Source organism: Archocentrus centrarchus, chromosome 7 (genome assembly GCF_007364275.1).
Source record: "Archocentrus centrarchus isolate MPI-CPG fArcCen1 chromosome 7, fArcCen1, whole genome shotgun sequence".
In the NCBI taxonomy this organism is placed as follows: Eukaryota; Metazoa; Chordata; class Actinopteri; order Cichliformes; family Cichlidae; genus Archocentrus; species Archocentrus centrarchus.
Window position 1 is genome coordinate 18,182,361 of NC_044352.1, and position 16,586 is coordinate 18,198,946.

The 16,586-nt window shown below is 40.9% G+C and overlaps 2 protein-coding genes across 6 annotated transcripts; both read right to left on the reverse strand.

The window, feature by feature from the left end:
- Positions 1 to 214: 214 nt before the first annotated feature.
- On the reverse strand, positions 215 to 11,533 carry rbm10 (RNA binding motif protein 10). Of its 5 annotated transcripts, none has more exons than XM_030733227.1 (23): positions 11,415 to 11,533; positions 10,892 to 10,945; positions 10,261 to 10,810; positions 9,995 to 10,165; positions 9,841 to 9,910; positions 8,323 to 8,396; positions 7,216 to 7,302; positions 7,064 to 7,124; positions 6,795 to 6,953; positions 5,107 to 5,267; positions 4,808 to 4,905; positions 4,410 to 4,497; positions 4,097 to 4,301; positions 3,870 to 3,979; positions 3,704 to 3,785; positions 3,421 to 3,512; positions 3,099 to 3,290; positions 2,515 to 2,706; positions 2,323 to 2,379; positions 1,977 to 2,168; positions 1,319 to 1,366; positions 1,175 to 1,230; positions 215 to 971 (listed from the first exon to the last, which is right to left on the reverse strand). In XM_030733227.1, exons 2-23 carry the CDS (start codon positions 10,906 to 10,908, stop codon positions 881 to 883), a joined length of 2,853 nt encoding a protein of 950 aa, XP_030589087.1. In that variant the 5' UTR covers positions 10,909 to 10,945; positions 11,415 to 11,533; the 3' UTR covers positions 215 to 880. The 5 variants fall into 5 exon arrangements, with proteins under 5 accessions (XP_030589087.1, XP_030589085.1, XP_030589088.1 ...); XM_030733225.1 differs by having other exon boundaries at positions 10,261 to 10,813; XM_030733228.1 differs by having other exon boundaries at positions 11,421 to 11,526.
- A 225-nt stretch (positions 11,534 to 11,758) lies between these two features.
- Positions 11,759 to 15,447, reverse strand: LOC115782828 (rho-related GTP-binding protein RhoA-C-like). Its single transcript, XM_030733282.1, has 5 exons — positions 15,340 to 15,447; positions 14,652 to 14,807; positions 13,845 to 13,965; positions 13,615 to 13,745; positions 11,759 to 13,532 (listed from the first exon to the last, which is right to left on the reverse strand). Exons 1-5 carry the CDS (start codon positions 15,409 to 15,411, stop codon positions 13,359 to 13,361), a joined length of 654 nt encoding a protein of 217 aa, XP_030589142.1. The 5' UTR covers positions 15,412 to 15,447; the 3' UTR covers positions 11,759 to 13,358.
- Between the last annotated feature and the right edge of the window lie 1,139 nt (positions 15,448 to 16,586).

The following is a 16,586-nucleotide window of genomic DNA, read 5'->3' on the forward strand; positions in this document are numbered from 1 at the left end:
GCATATGGCAGTGTTGCATTACATTCCTCTTTATGGCAGTGTTGCATTACATTCCTTTTTATGGCAGTGTTGCATTACATTCCTTTTTATGGCAGTGTTGCATTACATTCCTCTTTTTCGTGCAGAGAAACAGCTTTGGAAATTTGAAGATAAAATGTTGAAATGTTAGCAACAGTTTACTGACAAACACAATACATGACTCAATATTGGTGAAAATGTATTGAGTTTATTTACATGAGCTTGATGAAACACAGTCACATTACTGAACAAATACAGAAATAAAAAAATCTTCTCTGAAAAGTTAGCTTTTACAATGTGAATCTATACCTGCTGTATGATAAACTGAGACACTTTAACCCTATACACTAGTGTTAGCACGATCCTGTCCAGTTTATGAGGCCACAGTCTCTTAGCTTCCACTGTTGTATAAAAGTGCTCTTTCTAAAATGTACACAATTCGTGCCCAGATCAGTCATTCACTGAATGACAAGGCATATAGCATAAAAAAAAAAAAAAATCTATGGTGCATAGACAGTAATATTAGAAATCTCGATTTGCTGACATAAAGACAGCAAATGTTTTTCCATCCACAGAAAACTTGTTTATCACACACAGGCTCTAAAGCAAGTGAGAACTCAAAACTGCATCATTCAGGAAGCAAGCAAAAAGGTGCAATCTGTGCAATATCCTGACATCTACTGCTACAGGATCAGTTAATAAGAGTATTACCACTGAGCATTGACATTTTTGAGGTAACTGTGATTTCAAACCAAAATAAAGATTTTTTTTTTTTTTAATATATATTTATCTATATGATGTTAATGGTGAAGTGTTGCGTGTTGGGCTGTCTTTGTTCTTTCTTGGTCAGGAAGTTTAATGGTCACTCCACTTGCATATTGCGCAACATTAGCCCTCTTTTCACACCTCCCTGTAGCATTCTTGCACCAAGACTAGTGTCTGTGATCCCATCACTACAGGAAGAAAAGAAAATAGAGGTGTCACATACACTATGGGTGACAGAGTTGCACAAATCACAAACATCACCAGCATACATAGCTGTAATTAAATTAGGATACAGTGTATGGTAGTATCAACAGCAAGCTATAAACCTGAAAGAAGAAGAAAAAAAAACCCTACAAAAACATTCAGATGAGGAGTCTAGTTAGAGGCTTACATAGGGTTAAACTTCCTCTTCTTAAGCTGAGGAGCTTCAAGTCCATCTGCTAGCCTCTGCAAAAAGAACAGACAAAATAAGGACGGCAAATTAATATTTTTTTTTAATTCAACATTATGCTGCAGATGTGGATGCTTGACCAACCTCTTTGCTTGCAGCTTCTTGCTGGGCTCGTCTCTGCTCCAAGTTTTGCTGAAGGCACAGAAAGAATTGAAATTTAAGTCACAGCTACAACTGGAATGTCAAAGTGGACTTACAGTGAACTTTTTATTGGTTCTGTGTGCACAGGTCTTACATGCGAGATACACTAGCCTCATTCAAACCCCTGTGAACTAAGTCTGAATGGATGTGGACTTAAAGTGGAGTAAGACAACAGGCTAACGATGTCACTGGACAGGAAAAGAAACTAATATAACCTTTCAGCAGTTATTCAAATGGTTTGAGATGGAATTAGACTCCTGCACCTCACCTAGTCTCCACTTACAGGCAAAATCCAGGCAGTGAAAGGAGTGCTCACATATCCCATGAAACTAGAAATCAACTTCCATTTATTTTAGTGCATAATAAGCACATGCATATCACTGTGCATACAGAGGTCTGTCTACTTTCAAATTCTGTAATTTACATTTCTTACTACATTTCTGCCTTCTACCACCACTGCTATAGAGCAGTGACTGCAATTTGTGGTGTGCCTCAGTGGCTGCACACACATGTGCAGAATGTATGGTGTTGTTCCTCAATAAAGCACAGATCTGCCATAGTTATCACATTTTTATGATAGAGTAAAACTCGATTTAAACACCTTATGTAGTTCAGAGAGCTGCTGGTGCCTGATCAGGGCCTCCTTGCTTGGGAACTGCCTCCTACACAGCAGACAGGCCAGTTTAACCCAGTCTGTCAATCTTCCTTCTTTTTCATCTTTCTCGCCTCCTTCTTCTTCACTGTCAGTTTCTCCACTGTAGGCTGGGACCAGACCCTGCTGCCGAGGAGGCGACTGCTCAAAGAAAACACAAGGTCAGGGAGCAATAAGAACAACAAAAAAGTACACCTCAAACCCCTACCAAAAGAAAAAAAAAAAAAAAAAAAGATGTGGAGAAAAAAAACAAACAACTAAACTAGACCAAAATTGTTTCATGCCATTTCCTTACTTCTGTACTTTGTCGGATCTGGTCCAGAAAGATCTGAGGCCGTTCAGACAGCGCCCCCTGCAAGACAGAAAGAAAAACTGACTGGATTAAGCGATCTGTTAACATTCGAGTCCTATGATTAATAGGACAACCTCATGCCCTGGGGGTTCACATTTACAGATAAAAATCTTAAGATTTTACAGATAAACACACCTTTTTCTCTAGAACAGCATAGCCCGCATCAGCACTTGCAGACTCTCTGTGGTCATCTAGGCGACTGTGACCAGGTGCTCGAGTATAACCAGGAGGTGCTGCTGAGCCAGTGGCAGGGGACGAAGAGACGGAACGCATGTTCTCCTTTTGTCTATTAAGACTTTTAGCCCAACGCTCCATATCTTTGGCAATCTATTGGAATAAACCACAAGAAAACCATATTAAAATGCAGTCATAATGCAGTTTTAAAGGCCAAACTGAAGGGGTGGCAAAATAATAAAACTCTGAAATCCAACTGAGCAATGCACATACACAAACCCTTTGCAAAGTGATGTAAATTTAGCCCACAGTCTTGCCTTATTTTGATCAGAGGGGTATTATACTGTCAGCTACTATTTGCCCATTAACAGAGATTTTTTACTCAGGCATTATAACGTGTAAAAGTTGTTTGGTACCGTGTCCCCCCTTTAAAGAATTTGTAAAGGCATCCAATCAGGATGCACCTTGTAAAAACAAAAATATTTATGACCGATTTTTAACTCTTAGTTTAACTTTCTATGTATCTGAACTTGAATCCTGAGCACCTGTTGAGCTGTTTTATTCTTGGGTTTGTCTTTTTTCTCCTTGCTGCCAGAGGCAGCAAACGGTGAGTCCGATGGGGCTGCACCATCACTTGGAGGAGCGCCTTCTGTGTTAGACTGGCTGGCAGCAGCAATATAGGTATGTTTCTCTCCATCCCAGTACATGTACTGTTGAGTGTGAGAGTTGTAGTAGTACTGCAGAGAAAAACAGACACAAACCCAAACTGAAATGCTGAGGGGCACAAGCAGAACACAAGCAGGACACATGCACATAAATGTCCTTCCGAACATTTAGATTGCTTTAGGATTACCACGGACTGTTTACCTGTGAATTAGGGTCATAGTAGAGTCCTGTGAACGGGTCATAGTAGTATCCAGAGCTTTCGTCATAGTGGTATGTGGAGACATCTGGCACAGCTGTAGTATAGGACACATGGCATTTACATCAGTGCCAGATTTTCAATATAGAAATCTTTACCTGAGGATTAAAAGGTAAGCTTGACAGAAGTCAGCAGCATCAAACTTAAGTACTTCAAAATGCATTTATTTGCAATCATTAGTGAAGATGTAAATTTCCCACGGGGAACTCTGACTACACAAAGCCTTACGGTACTGCTGGAGCTCATGATCAGTGCCTGGGGTTGCAGGTTGGCTGGGAGCAGCTGGTTGTGGTTTTCCCACTATCTCAACCTTTGAAATGATAGAGCTCTTAAAAACAGGAAGGTAATAATAAAGAATAAATGGAATAAAGAACGGACAAGTGCCAAGCTGTACCTGCGTCCCTGGTGTGGTGGCAGTTGTGGTGATCAAAGCAGTCTGTGTATGAACGAGAGGCTGCTGCACGACCACTGATCCAGGTTTGACCGCCTCAGACGAAATGACAGCTGCACATGGGCAAGCAAGTGCATACAAGTGGCTTAAGAGAAAGTTTAATGCAAATGTACACAACTTTAATGATCGAGGCAATGTGCGTCATAAACGTATTGGCATGTCATACAAACCTGGGGCTGCTCCTCCTGTGTATGCCCCATTCAGGGAAGCTACTCCACCAGTCAAGGCAGCAACCCTGTTATCTGCTTGAGACTTGAAAGTTGTGCCATCTTGCCCAGCGTACTCATGCCCTTCCTGACTGTACGTTATTGCTGCCCCCTGTTGATACACACCTGTATCTACACTCTGGCCTCCACCTGGTCCATTTGGAGTGGTCTGAGAATGAAAGAAAATAGTAAACCAAAACAAACAAAAAAGCAAAGAACATCCAATCTGAACTAAAGATGTGATATATTTGCTGTAATAGGTCAAAAAATAGATTACCTGAGTGACAGCCCACTGTGCAGCAGCTATAGCTGTGCTGGCCACTGTAGCAGCACTCACTCTGCTACCATCTGTTACGAATACATCCCTAATACAGACAAGAGGCACAGTGAGGGTTTAAATCAAAGGTGTTCTTTTTTTCTTTTTTCTTTTTGGGGGGGTGGGGGGGTGGGGGTGTTACATTTAAATAGCTCAATTTCAACAGTCTTTGTCCATCTGACATGTTTACGGTCATCTTAACCAAAAGCTATTTCTGATTTATAATACTCAAGATCAAATTGAGTTTATTTGTGATGTGGTAAAATTTCAAGCCCCAATAACATTCACAGTGCAATTCTAATAAAGTGCTGAGTGCCTGTGTTTTCTTTGCAATCAAGTTTGGGTGTGTGAGCATTTACCGTTTGGAGCCTTTAGCAAACTCCACTACAATAACCTTCCCATCAATCGAGAGAGGTGGTTGGAGAGCCTGCAAAATCTGCAGCAGCTGAGATGCCTCCTGTTAAGCATATAGAAACCACTGAATTAAGCGTGGGTGTGCACATATCTAAGATAAAGCTTATTTCAAAATAATAACAAAAACAAATGTTTTGTTCATAGATTATTCTAATCTCATCTATGTATTTTTTAAAGATATAAATAGTGAAACAAATAAAAGTCTAGCATGTATGCACATGTGCGTGTGGATCTTGTGTCTCACCACTATGGTAGAGAGCTGCAGAAAGGCAAAGCCCCTGTTGAGGTGTGTGTGTTTGTCCTTGATTAGGCGAACGTTGGAAGGGGAGAGAGTGGCAAATGGAGCCAAAGCAGACAAAATGGCTTCTACTGATGTATGTGGGCCAAGGTTCCTAAGTATCAGAGCTGTTGAGAGAGTAGATGACATAGATACTTAACATGAGTTATATTCTCAAAAAGATTAAAATAATTTGTAAAACCAAGTTCCAAACCAAGTACCCTGCCATGATGTACACAACTGGCCTAAAAGCTTTAGCTAGGTATGCATCTTATGGCAAAGCATGCTGAAGAAATACTTTCAAAAGCTAAGCATATGATTATCTTTTAATAAAATTCACCATACAGAAAAGTGAAGTGGCTCAGTGTCTTACTATAAAATATTGCTATGGTAAGGAATAGGAGTATTTCATTCACGTTTTACAAAGCACCTTTTTGGTCACTGTAGTCATCATTTACAGCTTACATTACCTGTGGTGTACTACAAGGTTCAATTTTAGGTCCAATTTATTCACATTTATATGCTTCTACTTGGTGGCATTTTATGACCTCACGTCTCCTCTCACTCCTACAACGATGACACACATACCTTCCCATGAGATCTACTGACCCCAAAAGCCTAGCTGCCTTTTTAAACTGTCTCAAATATGTCAATTGTTAGATGGCACAAAACTTTGTTACTTAATATATCAAATTCATAAATCTTGTTCCATCCTACAAACTATATTAACCACATCACTTTGTTCTGTGTCTTCTAATGTGAAGCCTGTTGCCATAAACTTCGTACTGCATCTTGAATCTTCTCTTAGCTTTGAAACATGCATTAAAAGTCATCCAGTCTTGCTCCCTATAGGTAAGAGCTATCTGCAGAACTCAGACCTAGATAAACTAATTCATAAATTAATTAATTTATTTTATCACAGCTAAACTGCCTTCTCTCTGGCATTCATGACAAGTTACTTTCTCGCTTCCAACTAGTTCAGAATGCAGCAGCTTGGCTTTTTATTGAGCAGACGGCATAGCATCACCCCGATACTGGCTTCTCTCCACTGGCTCACTGCACTTTTTAGAATTGTTGGATTTTACTCATAAGTTTTAAAGCATGTTCTGGCACCAAGCTCCATAGCAGAAATGCTGACCCCTTTATGAACCAGTTCACAGCCTGAGATCCTCAGGCAGAGCCCTCCCAGCAGTTCCAGGGTCAACAATGGAACTTTAAACTTTGGCAAAAGCACGATCACGTCTGCCATCAGGCCCTCTTAACTTTTTAGCAACCTGCCTGAGGAGATCAGGGTTGCAGAATTAGTGATTATTATTTGATGATTTTATGCAATTATATTTGTTGTGTTTTTACTGTCTGATTATCAGCTTTTAGTTATTTCAGCATTTAGCATTTTTTTTTTTTTATACAAGCTGCATAAGTTTTTTATTTTAAATTGTACGCTTGCATTTTCTTTTTCTGTGCATTTCTTCTTTAATGTTTGGCTTTCTGTTCAAATTTTCCTCTTTGAGTATTCTGTCTTTGTCAAACAAAGCACTCTGTACGCCTTATTTTTGCTATATATGCTATATAAATAAAAATGATTATCATCACCATCATTATCAATATTTTTATCATCATCATCATCATTGTTATTTTAATAAGAGATGACTTACTGTCATTAGCGGCATCTGCCTGTTGTGGAGCTTGCCCCGGGGTGACAGCAGGACCAGAAGAGTGGTAGGGTGCTGGCAAGGGCAACAAACCTTGGGTTCCCTCCTTTTGAAATCCAACGGGCAAGTCCTTCTGTAACTGGGGCAACTTCAGTTCAGCCTCTGGCAAAAGACAGCACACCATGTTTAGTATTACTGTACAATAAGCAAGAGCTTATGGTATAAAGCAGAGAACAGATGAGATATTTAGCAGTAGCCCGGTGAAACTTTACCTGATTTAGGCACATTGCATTTGAAGCACTTCTCTCTCCTTTTGAAGTTTTGTACACCACACTGTTAAAATGTTACATAAAACCTTGTTAGGGAGCATCTTAAATCAATGAGTACAGTGACTGATTTTTATTTTATATATAAAGCACACAACCTTGTTGCAGAGCCAGTCCTCATTGGCACGCGGTTTGGGGTCGCTGTAGTGCATCGACACTCTCTGCCCTAGAATCGACAGCACTCCCTAAAGGAAAAAGAAAGACAGGGAGGAATAACAAAGAATGATTATCAGTGATAATTAGGCGACACATGCATAGAAAGGCCTCATCTCACAAGAGATGAGAGAATAAAAGGGACAAGAGAGAGAGAGAGAGAGAGAGAGAGAGAGAGAGAGAGAGAGAGAGAGAGAGAGAGAGAGAGAGAGAGAGAGAGAGAGAGAGAGAGAGAGAGAGAGAGAGGAGAGAGAGGAGAGAGAGAAGAGAGAGAGAGAGAGAAGAGAGAGAGAGGAAGAGAGAGGAAGAGAGAGTACAACTGAGGCTGAAAGGAAGAGGACACCAGAGAATTGACCTTCAGCTTTAGGAAATTCGGACGGATGGTAAGATGGTGTGTATGTAGTCTGTGGGTGCCCATTTTTAAAGGACACAATGTGCTTTGTTCAATTGTGTCATCCCTCCCCCCTTAAGGGGAAACCTTTTCGCAGTTGTCCACACAACCCATCCCATTGTCACCACCTTTGTCCCCAAAGAGACAATAGCTCTGTCCTAAAGATGTAATCATGGCAGATGTGAAAAGTTCAAAAACAAGAAAATGAAGCAGTATATTGGTTCTGATTCAACATACAACAGACCATGTGAGACATTATATTCACACTGTCATACTATCCCAAAGGTGGTACTGTGAACTCAGGAAAGAAAGTGAGACAAGTCACTGAATAAAAGAGGCGATTATGATGGACAAATGATGATCAGTGTGACTGCGAGGTCTCTTCTATGAAAACTATCAAGTTGGGCCTTGGATGTCAGAATTATGCAATATAAATCAGTCTGAATTGTTTAACTGTAATTGTGGAGAGAAAAGATTAATCTTCCTTTAAGTAATACGACCTACCTGAGGGCTGATGTTATTTAATCAATCAATCTTAATATTTATGATTAGAATGCATCGTATGCACGTGATGGTATGACATGCCTGTGTGATATTAGCTCATGTGTCTCACTGAATAAATTCATATATGTGTATTTGTGTCTGTGTAGGAGAGAGTGACCTGGTTGGTCTCCATCCAGCGGGTGGCCTCCTGTATGAGATTAAACTCGACGAAGGCGAATCCTCGGCTCTGACCTGGACACCGCCCAGCGCCATGGCAACCGAACAACAACAACAACATAACAACAACAACGCAGTGAGGGGTTAGTGCTGCATATACAGAGGAGAGAGAGACCCTGTATCAGCACTAATCAAAAAAAAAAAAAAAAATCATTGCTTCCTCTCACGCTTGAAAATACCACACATGATAGTCAGTTGGAGAGGCACTTTCAAATTCTCTGCATGGGCAGGAGGATGCAATGTCAAGTAACTCAGTAGGGCCAAGGTAAGAGGGAAGGATAGAGAGAGAGAGAGAAAGAGAGAGAGAGAGAAGTCTACCCACTCATCAGTTTGAAACTGAGCTCTTTGGTTTTGAATGATGAAGCACAAAGGCAGCAACAGAACACACACACACGTACACACACCAGAGAGTCATAGTTTGAACAATATAGCTCTGTGGTGGCATGTCTCCTCTTAAATGCTCCATATGCTGTCCAGACATTACTATAAATGACTGATAATATCGATATATAACTGCTGAAATTAAAAAAGTCAGCATTTAAAAAATTTATTACTTGAGTTACTTATCCTAAGACACACACACACACACACACACACACACATACACACCAAATACAGTAAAACAGTGATGTATGAAAGACAAAGCAGTGTGGAGGAGTGTAAGTGTACCAGTGTCAGATAGGCACACCTTACAGATAACCAGAGTGTTAGCAAAGTGGGAGGCCAGTGAGACAATGACTTTAATAGAAAAACCTTAGAAGAAAAAAAAAAACAAGCTCTTCTGAGTGGTATGTTTGAAATTAATGTGGCTGAGAAGTAGCAGGAGCGCTTGCACCCCAACACTCACACACTCAAAATAGCAAAATCTGCTTCAGATACTGATTCCTCTTTGACACTGTTAGTTTGTGAACAACACCACCTCAGACACACCCCGCTTCAATATGGATAAGGCAGAATTGTGAAAGGGTAAAGACAAAGAAAGAGCCAAGATTGAAAGAAAAAAAAAAGCCATGGAGACCTAAAAACTATGATGTATGAATGTTTTCTTTTTTAAAAAGGCAAAAAAAACAAAAATAGGCAAGGCTCTGAAGTGTGCATTAATGTTTCTTTTTTCCTGGGTAAGCACTAAGTAAGCAGTAAGCAAGACTTCATAGACTGGCAGACCAAATTATCAAAGTGGGAATCTATTCAAAAGTCTGGTCTGTATGAGTATATAAATATGATTTTGTGCACTTTGCATCAGTCATTTACCCCACAGTCAGAGCAAAAGACACTCACCAAGGATAGAGAAAAGACACTTATTAATATGAAAAAAAGACAAAGCTGATATGGAAAGGTCACCCGAAAGAGCAGTGAAAATGGAAGGGCTGGTTCTGCATGAGTTTGAAAATAAGGAAAGGCAGCGTTAAGAAAGAAAAAAAAAAAGAAAAAAAAAAGGGGCCAATGGACAAGTCCTCACCTGAAGATTTGTTCCTCATCAGGCGAACCTCTCTTGGCTGGATCCCCTGCTCCTGAAGCTGTGCCCGGATCTATGGACAAAGGAGAATTACTACGTAAAACCGCTAACAACACAACCTGTGCATCATCTGGCAGTTGAGAAAAAAAAAAGACACCTCATTGGCAGTCGCACTGTGTGGCAACATACGAAGCATTATGATGTTGCTGGGCCTTTGATTATGGTCTAGCTCTGCACGGTAGTCCTGGTCTCTCTGATCCAACTCTTTGTGTGACAAGTCTGGGCCAGCATTTCCAGAAGTATGCTCCTCCACTCTCACTGGAAATGTCTGCACACATCAGTCACAAATTAATAACCGAAACCAAACAACAATTCACAGCTTATTGTAGCAGCTATAAAGAAGATGGATTTATATCGACTTACCCTCCTCTTTCCTGCACCAGCACGAGAAAACCTGTCGTCCTCTCTCTGTCTGCCCGTACTGAATTCCATCTGCTCAGAATGGGAACCACCCCGAGCCCAGCTGCCCTCCCTGCTCCCTGAATGTGGGGCACTGTTCTCTGGAAAACCTGTTCCACCTTTCCCCCGGCCCCTTTCCTGCAGGCCAGGCCGCAACTGCTCAAATTCCTGCCTGGATCCCTCCTCCTCTCTCTGGAGTATAGGATGGGCTAAATCAGGCTGTGAATGAGAGCTCTGAGGGGACCACAGGAGCCCTTTCCCGTCACGCCCTACGTCCCCTCTACCATCTACTCTCTGATGAAACCCTGGATGCTCTTGCAAACAACCTGGTGAGAAGTCATGGACACCCAGTGACTGCTCATCATGACCATACTGTCTATCCCCCTCCACTCTGACATCAAATCCTGTTCCTGCCTCCTCATCCTCTTGACCATAGCCACGGTAGTCCATGTCCCGGAAGTTGTGATCATTGTGAGTGGTGCCATAGCGACCTATACGATCACCTCGCCCACCCCTGCTGATCATGAAAAACATTGTGAGAGACTTGTCTGACAAACCATGAGGGAGAAAGATGTAACACTCAGATTAAACTCACCTCCGCTCATAGTCCATGCCTAGCCACTGACTCTGCTCCTAGTCAATCGTTGTTCTGTTTGATTACAGAAATACAGTACACAAATCAGTTATGCCTTCAGATGAAAGATGGTGTAGAGCCACACTGTACTGTTTTTGAAATATGTTCAAAGTGTATATTCTCTAGATTTACTTCATTTTTCTAAACACATCACAATGCAATGACTTCTCCAACTTTGAAATAATAAATTGACTTCTATCTGTGCTACACAGACTACTACCTAAAAGCCACAAGTAAACAGACAGCAGCATAACTCTGCACTAATATAAATAAATTGTGTGCGCAATGCACAGGGACAACTTCGCTATCCAAAAACGAGTAATCAACAACAATGACGTGTGACGGTCAACTGTGTTAGCGGCCAAGCTAACTATTTTAGCCCGAGGTTGGTTAGCTAGTCCAAGAGGATACTCTCTCTCTCCAAACGTCTGTCAACATCAAGAAATAGAAACGCAGTCGTATGTGAAATTGGAGAAATACTCACGGGTACCTCATGTAACCTACAATTGTTCTGTAAATGTCACGCTGACGCCCAAGTGCGGGGTGTGCTTTATTTTCAGTGCAGCAAGTGTAAAATGGCCACAGCGAGACATTTCAGCGAGGGAGGGACCAATCCTCTACTCTGCCGTTTGATTGGTTACTGGAAAGCGAATACATTAACGTCGATGCTGATTGGACGAGACAAACAGGTCATTCCCAAACTTGTAGCCTATGACTGATTTTTTCTTTTTTAACTGCGTTGTTACAAATATATTAGAGTCGGATATAGAAAATCATACAATCAGATATATAGACATGTTATGAGCAAGTTTATTTTAGGAAAAAAAAGGAAATTATTAAAAAAAAAAAAAGAACACAGGGAAACTGTAAATATTAATAAATGAATAGATCAAAGAACACATAAATACCTTAAAACAGAAACCCTAATACCAGCTTTATTGAAAAACAGAAAAAAAATCCAGAAATATCCATACACAGTTTAAAAAAAAAAAAAAAAAAAAAAAAAACCTCTAGCAACCCACCCTCAAAATATTCCAGCCCAGCACCTTGACCTTCTATTAATTAAATGAGACAACGGTTACAATTTATCATTTAACTGACATAAGCTGATCATAACAGCAGGATTGAGTAAAATGATTAAAATATATGAAGAAAATTAGAGACATCAACAATAAAAAGTTATATAGTACAATAATGACAATATCATTAAAGGGGAAATGGGGAGAGTGGAGTAAAAGGCAAACTTGAAGTACACAACATTACCATGTCCTTACAAGGCCTTGTAAGACATACAGTACATAACAGATATTATAGTGATAAGATACGCCTACCATCTATCTGAAAGAATATTAAACTTATCAGCTACACCACTCATGATTTGACCCACTGATTAACACAATCAAAAAAGGTCCTAAAAACTCATGTGTTTAACCTGATTGTGCCTCTGGCTATTATAGTATGATGTCTTCCAGTAAAGTGAAGGTTTCTATGTCACTCTGAGTAGCTGTTAATTCCCTTACCCACCTGAGCCATGAAATGTGGCCTTTGGGGGTAACTTTGGCATGGAAACAAGGGGTTTAGGTCAGTGACACAGAAGGCCTTTCCATGCATACAGTACGTAGACACATATGTTAATACACAACCACACAAATATACACACATTCACTGCATGCAGAGCTGCACTGGAGAAAACAAAAAAACTACCATACAAATGCATACACACACTCTAAAGTACAGGTAAGTAATTCAGTATGGGAAAATATTTCATACAATCTAATTTAGGCATACCCCTGCATATCGCCTGAGTCAGAAAATGGGCCTGAAGTACCCAAGCCAGAGACAGGGAAAAAGCCTTCACAAATATGAGGTGTGGACTCTTACAAATGACAAATAATACCCTAAGTTATGAATCCCCGCCCCTCAACAACCATCGCTCTCAAGGCACTACATGTAGGCGATACTGTGTAAGATTCACTTAGAGATGGTCTAAATTTAAACCTACACTATAATTATGTCTTTTTTCTGACTTTCTCTTGTGTTCTCATTGTCTTTGGCCTGGTATCGACCGTTTCTCTTCTAATTTCCATCATGGCACATTTGCACACCTGTTTACAAGTAGTCAACTTCGAATCACCCCTACAACCTGCCCTGCTGACATGTAGATCTGATTTTTATTTTTTTTTTTTTATTAAATTGATGCAATAACAGTGGCACACAACTTAACCTAAAGACCAAAAACCATGGTGTAGAAGCCTAACAAATCATTTCAGATCTGCTTCGCTTTGCTAGGGGTAACTGGGTGATTGGAAATTGAGCATCTGCATAACTTGTCTGCCCCACCCACCCAAATATTTTCCCCTCTGTCAAATTTCAGTGGAAGCAGTCCTTTCCATCTGTGCTTAAGGACAGCTCCCTCTGCTCCCAGTGCCTATAACAGAAGGCAGGTGGACTTCCTGTTACGCTTCTTGGCCTGCAATGCAGCTCTAGTTGCCATCTCAAAGACTTCCCTCACACCATCTTTGGTTTTGGCAGAACACTCTTGGTAGCCGTAGGCACTGATGCGGTTTGCCATCTCTTTCCCATCTTCATATTTGACTGGTTCCTGGGGGACACGCGTCACAAAGAAAGTTTAAATTTGGATATTCATACTACATCATCTGTTTGTTCTGGACTACCAAATTTACCTGTTTCATTTTGGCTAGCTCTCGTCTGGTGTGGTCATCATTGCGCAGATCTTTTTTATTGCCCACCAGGATGATGGGAACATTTGGACAAAAGTGTTTCACCTCAGGAGTCCACTTTTCTGGAATATTCTCTGAGGTGAGTAGAGAGAAAATACAGCAGTTAGTTTCATATATCAGGTTCCCAGTGGTATGGTGTTCAATGCATACTAGTATGAATGTTCAGATGGTACCTAAACTGTCAGGACTGTCCACAGAAAAACACATGAGGATAACATCGGTGTCTGGGTAGGACAGAGGCCTCAGCCTGTCATAATCTTCCTGACCTGCTGTGTCCCAAAGTGCTAGTTCTACCTGAGGAGACAGAGTAAAAGAGTTCAATTATTGGATAAATCTATGAAAGAAGAAAACAGTAGGCAATTTCTTTCAGAGCAGAAATGACAATACAATTATTTGACTGGTTAGACAGATTAGATATAGATCAGCATACTGATGATCATTAGTCTAATTCATTTTCAAAGCAACAAAACCAAAATTCACTGGTTCAACCTCCCTTAGGGGGAGATTAATCTACAGATTAATCAATGCAGTCCAATTGCAACTGTATTCTGCCTGTGGAGAAGCTGCCTTCAACGCGGGGCACACTGTTAAGAGCATTCTCTGACTGTATATAAATGAAAAACATGATTGAGAAAATAACCAACAGTTTAGGATAAAAGGGTGACTGCGGCTCAGGCAGTAGAGTGATTTGTCTACCAACCGGAAGGTAAATGGATCAATCCCCAGCCAATCTGGTACATGTGTCGAAGTATCCTGGGGCAATATACTGAAGCTTGAGTTGCCCTCAGCGCACTCTTTCCAGCATGAGTGTGAATGTTGGATAAATGTATATGACTGGGTGAACAAGACTAGACTAGCAGAAAGCGCTCAAATTAACCACACTTATTCTGTAAGGATAATTAATTTGCATTTTAAGTTCAAACCTGAAGATGACAGCGGCATCCGCAGTATTAACAACTCAAACCATCACTCCCTCTCACCTGTTTCCCGTCCACTTCAATGTCTGCCACATAGTTTTCAAACACGGTGGGTACGTAGACCTCAGGAAACTGGTCCTTACTGAACACGATGAGGAGGCAGGTTTTCCCACATGCACCATCACCAACGATCACCAACTTCTTTCTGATAGCAGCCATCTATGGAAGAGTTCAAAAGACTTCATAAGCCAATACCCCCCCATTTAAAAACAAACACACACAACTTTGAGGTGTATTAATAAACATAGTCTAAACAGGACTCTCAAATTTCCCATGCTTCACTTACAGATTTCCCTGGCTGACACCTAGCACAAGCAATACATTAGAAATCGCTAATAACGCACAGAGGTCTCTTTAAGTGTATCGTTAATTAATAGTTCCTAGCTAGCGTTACAGTGTAAATTTATAAGCGGAACCGGTGGCAAACAGGCGGAGGTGTAAAACATATACCCAAACATTTCCGTGCTACATTCCTATTGCTGCTGAAAGCCCGACTGCTGTAGTCTGGGGCCTGTCAAACCAGCGTCTGCTAGCAGGAAAGCTAGCGGTGTTTCCCATGAGCCTTATCATTGTCATTCTAAATACTCTCTCTTAAATTATAACTACAACATTCATCGCACCATTCTCACACTTGTGTGACCGAAACAAGGATCGGCTTAAAGTTTAGACGTTACACGGAGAATTAGATTACCTTGTTGTTTCTCTGTCCGCCTTTCTCCTCTTCCTGACCAACTGGAAAACTCCGCCCACCGCTAGTACGCATGTGTACAATTACGTCACTCGTCAGTAAGACCGGTGCGACCGGGTGCGACGCGGAGGAATACGTTGATGGCCGTTTGTTTATCTGTCTGCCAGGGAGATAACGCCAAAAAAAAAAAAAAAGGCGAACTTCATGAATGTTGACGTGTAGGTGGAGCATGAGCACAAGAATGATCTAATGAATGCCATGGCGAATCACTTTTAGTAAAACTGGGTATTTGGCTGCCCTCTCCATGAACCCTCCAAGTATCATTTGAGTGACCTCCGTCATTAAATTTAGATACTGGAGTATTGATTTGTACAAAAATATCCAGCCTATGGGGATCAACTGAATGTCTGTGGGTTCAAGTATGTAATAAAATGGGTGTGTGTATAAAATATAAATACGTCTGTATTTGTTAACAATTCCATTCTGTTTTCTCTCCCCTTCATTGGACAGAAACAGCCATAGTAAAAAATTACTTACCAGGCAGCTGACTATTAATTATTCTTATCCTCTCTGATCGGAGTGCAGCCTTTGGCTCTACATCTCATGACACTCTTTTTGACAGACTAACTTCTAGTGGAATCGCTGACACACCTTTCAACGTTTAAATCCTATCTCTCCGGACACGATCAGTTCATTCAACTGAAAAATTTTAAATCCCAATCCATTTCCAATTACCTCTGGTGTCCCCCAGGGATCTGTCCTGGGGCCTCTTCTATTTGTCATCTATCTACTTCCTCTTGGTCATATCTTTCATAAATTTAATATCAGTTTCCATTGTTATGCTGATGACACCCAGCTCTACCTGTCTACCAAGCCTGCCACCCAGGCTCCACTCCTTGGCATCAGTTTCAGTTTGTTTAAACCTAACAGTTTTTCTCTCTCTATTGACAACTCCTCAGTTTCACCCTGCCCTCAGGTCAAGAGTCTGGTTGTCATCTCTGACAGCACACTTTCTTTTCAAGTGCACATGAAAAACGTTACTAGGTCCTCATACTTCCATCTTTGTAAACAGCCGTCCAGCTCTCACATCTAATAGTACTGCCATCCTTGTTCACACCTTGGTTACATCCCACACTGATTACTGTAACTCTCTTATTTTCAGTCTTCCTCTCAAGTCCATACATAAACTCCAACTGGTCCAGAACTCTGTTGCTCACAGCATCACCAGAACTTCTTCCATTTGTCACATC

Excerpts from the sequence above, each read along its gene's own strand:
- LOC115782828 (XM_030733282.1), bottom strand. The coding sequence starts at position 15,411 with ATGCGTACTAGCGGTGGGCGGAGTTTTCCAGTTGGTCAGGAAGAGGAG. Across the intron at positions 14,808-15,339 it reads GCGGACAGAGAAACAACAAG|ATGGCTGCTATCAGAAAGAA; the intron begins GTAATCTAATTC and ends ACTCTTCCATAG. Across the intron at positions 13,746-13,844 it reads GGACAGTCCTGACAGTTTAG|AGAATATTCCAGAAAAGTGG; the intron begins GTACCATCTGAA and ends TACTCACCTCAG.
- rbm10 (XM_030733225.1), bottom strand. Across the intron at positions 4,498-4,807 it reads TTTGCTAAAGGCTCCAAACG|GGATGTATTCGTAACAGATG; the intron begins GTAAATGCTCAC and ends TGTCTGTATTAG. Across the intron at positions 1,231-1,318 it reads AAGAAGCTGCAAGCAAAGAG|AGGCTAGCAGATGGACTTGA; the intron begins GTTGGTCAAGCA and ends TTCTTTTTGCAG.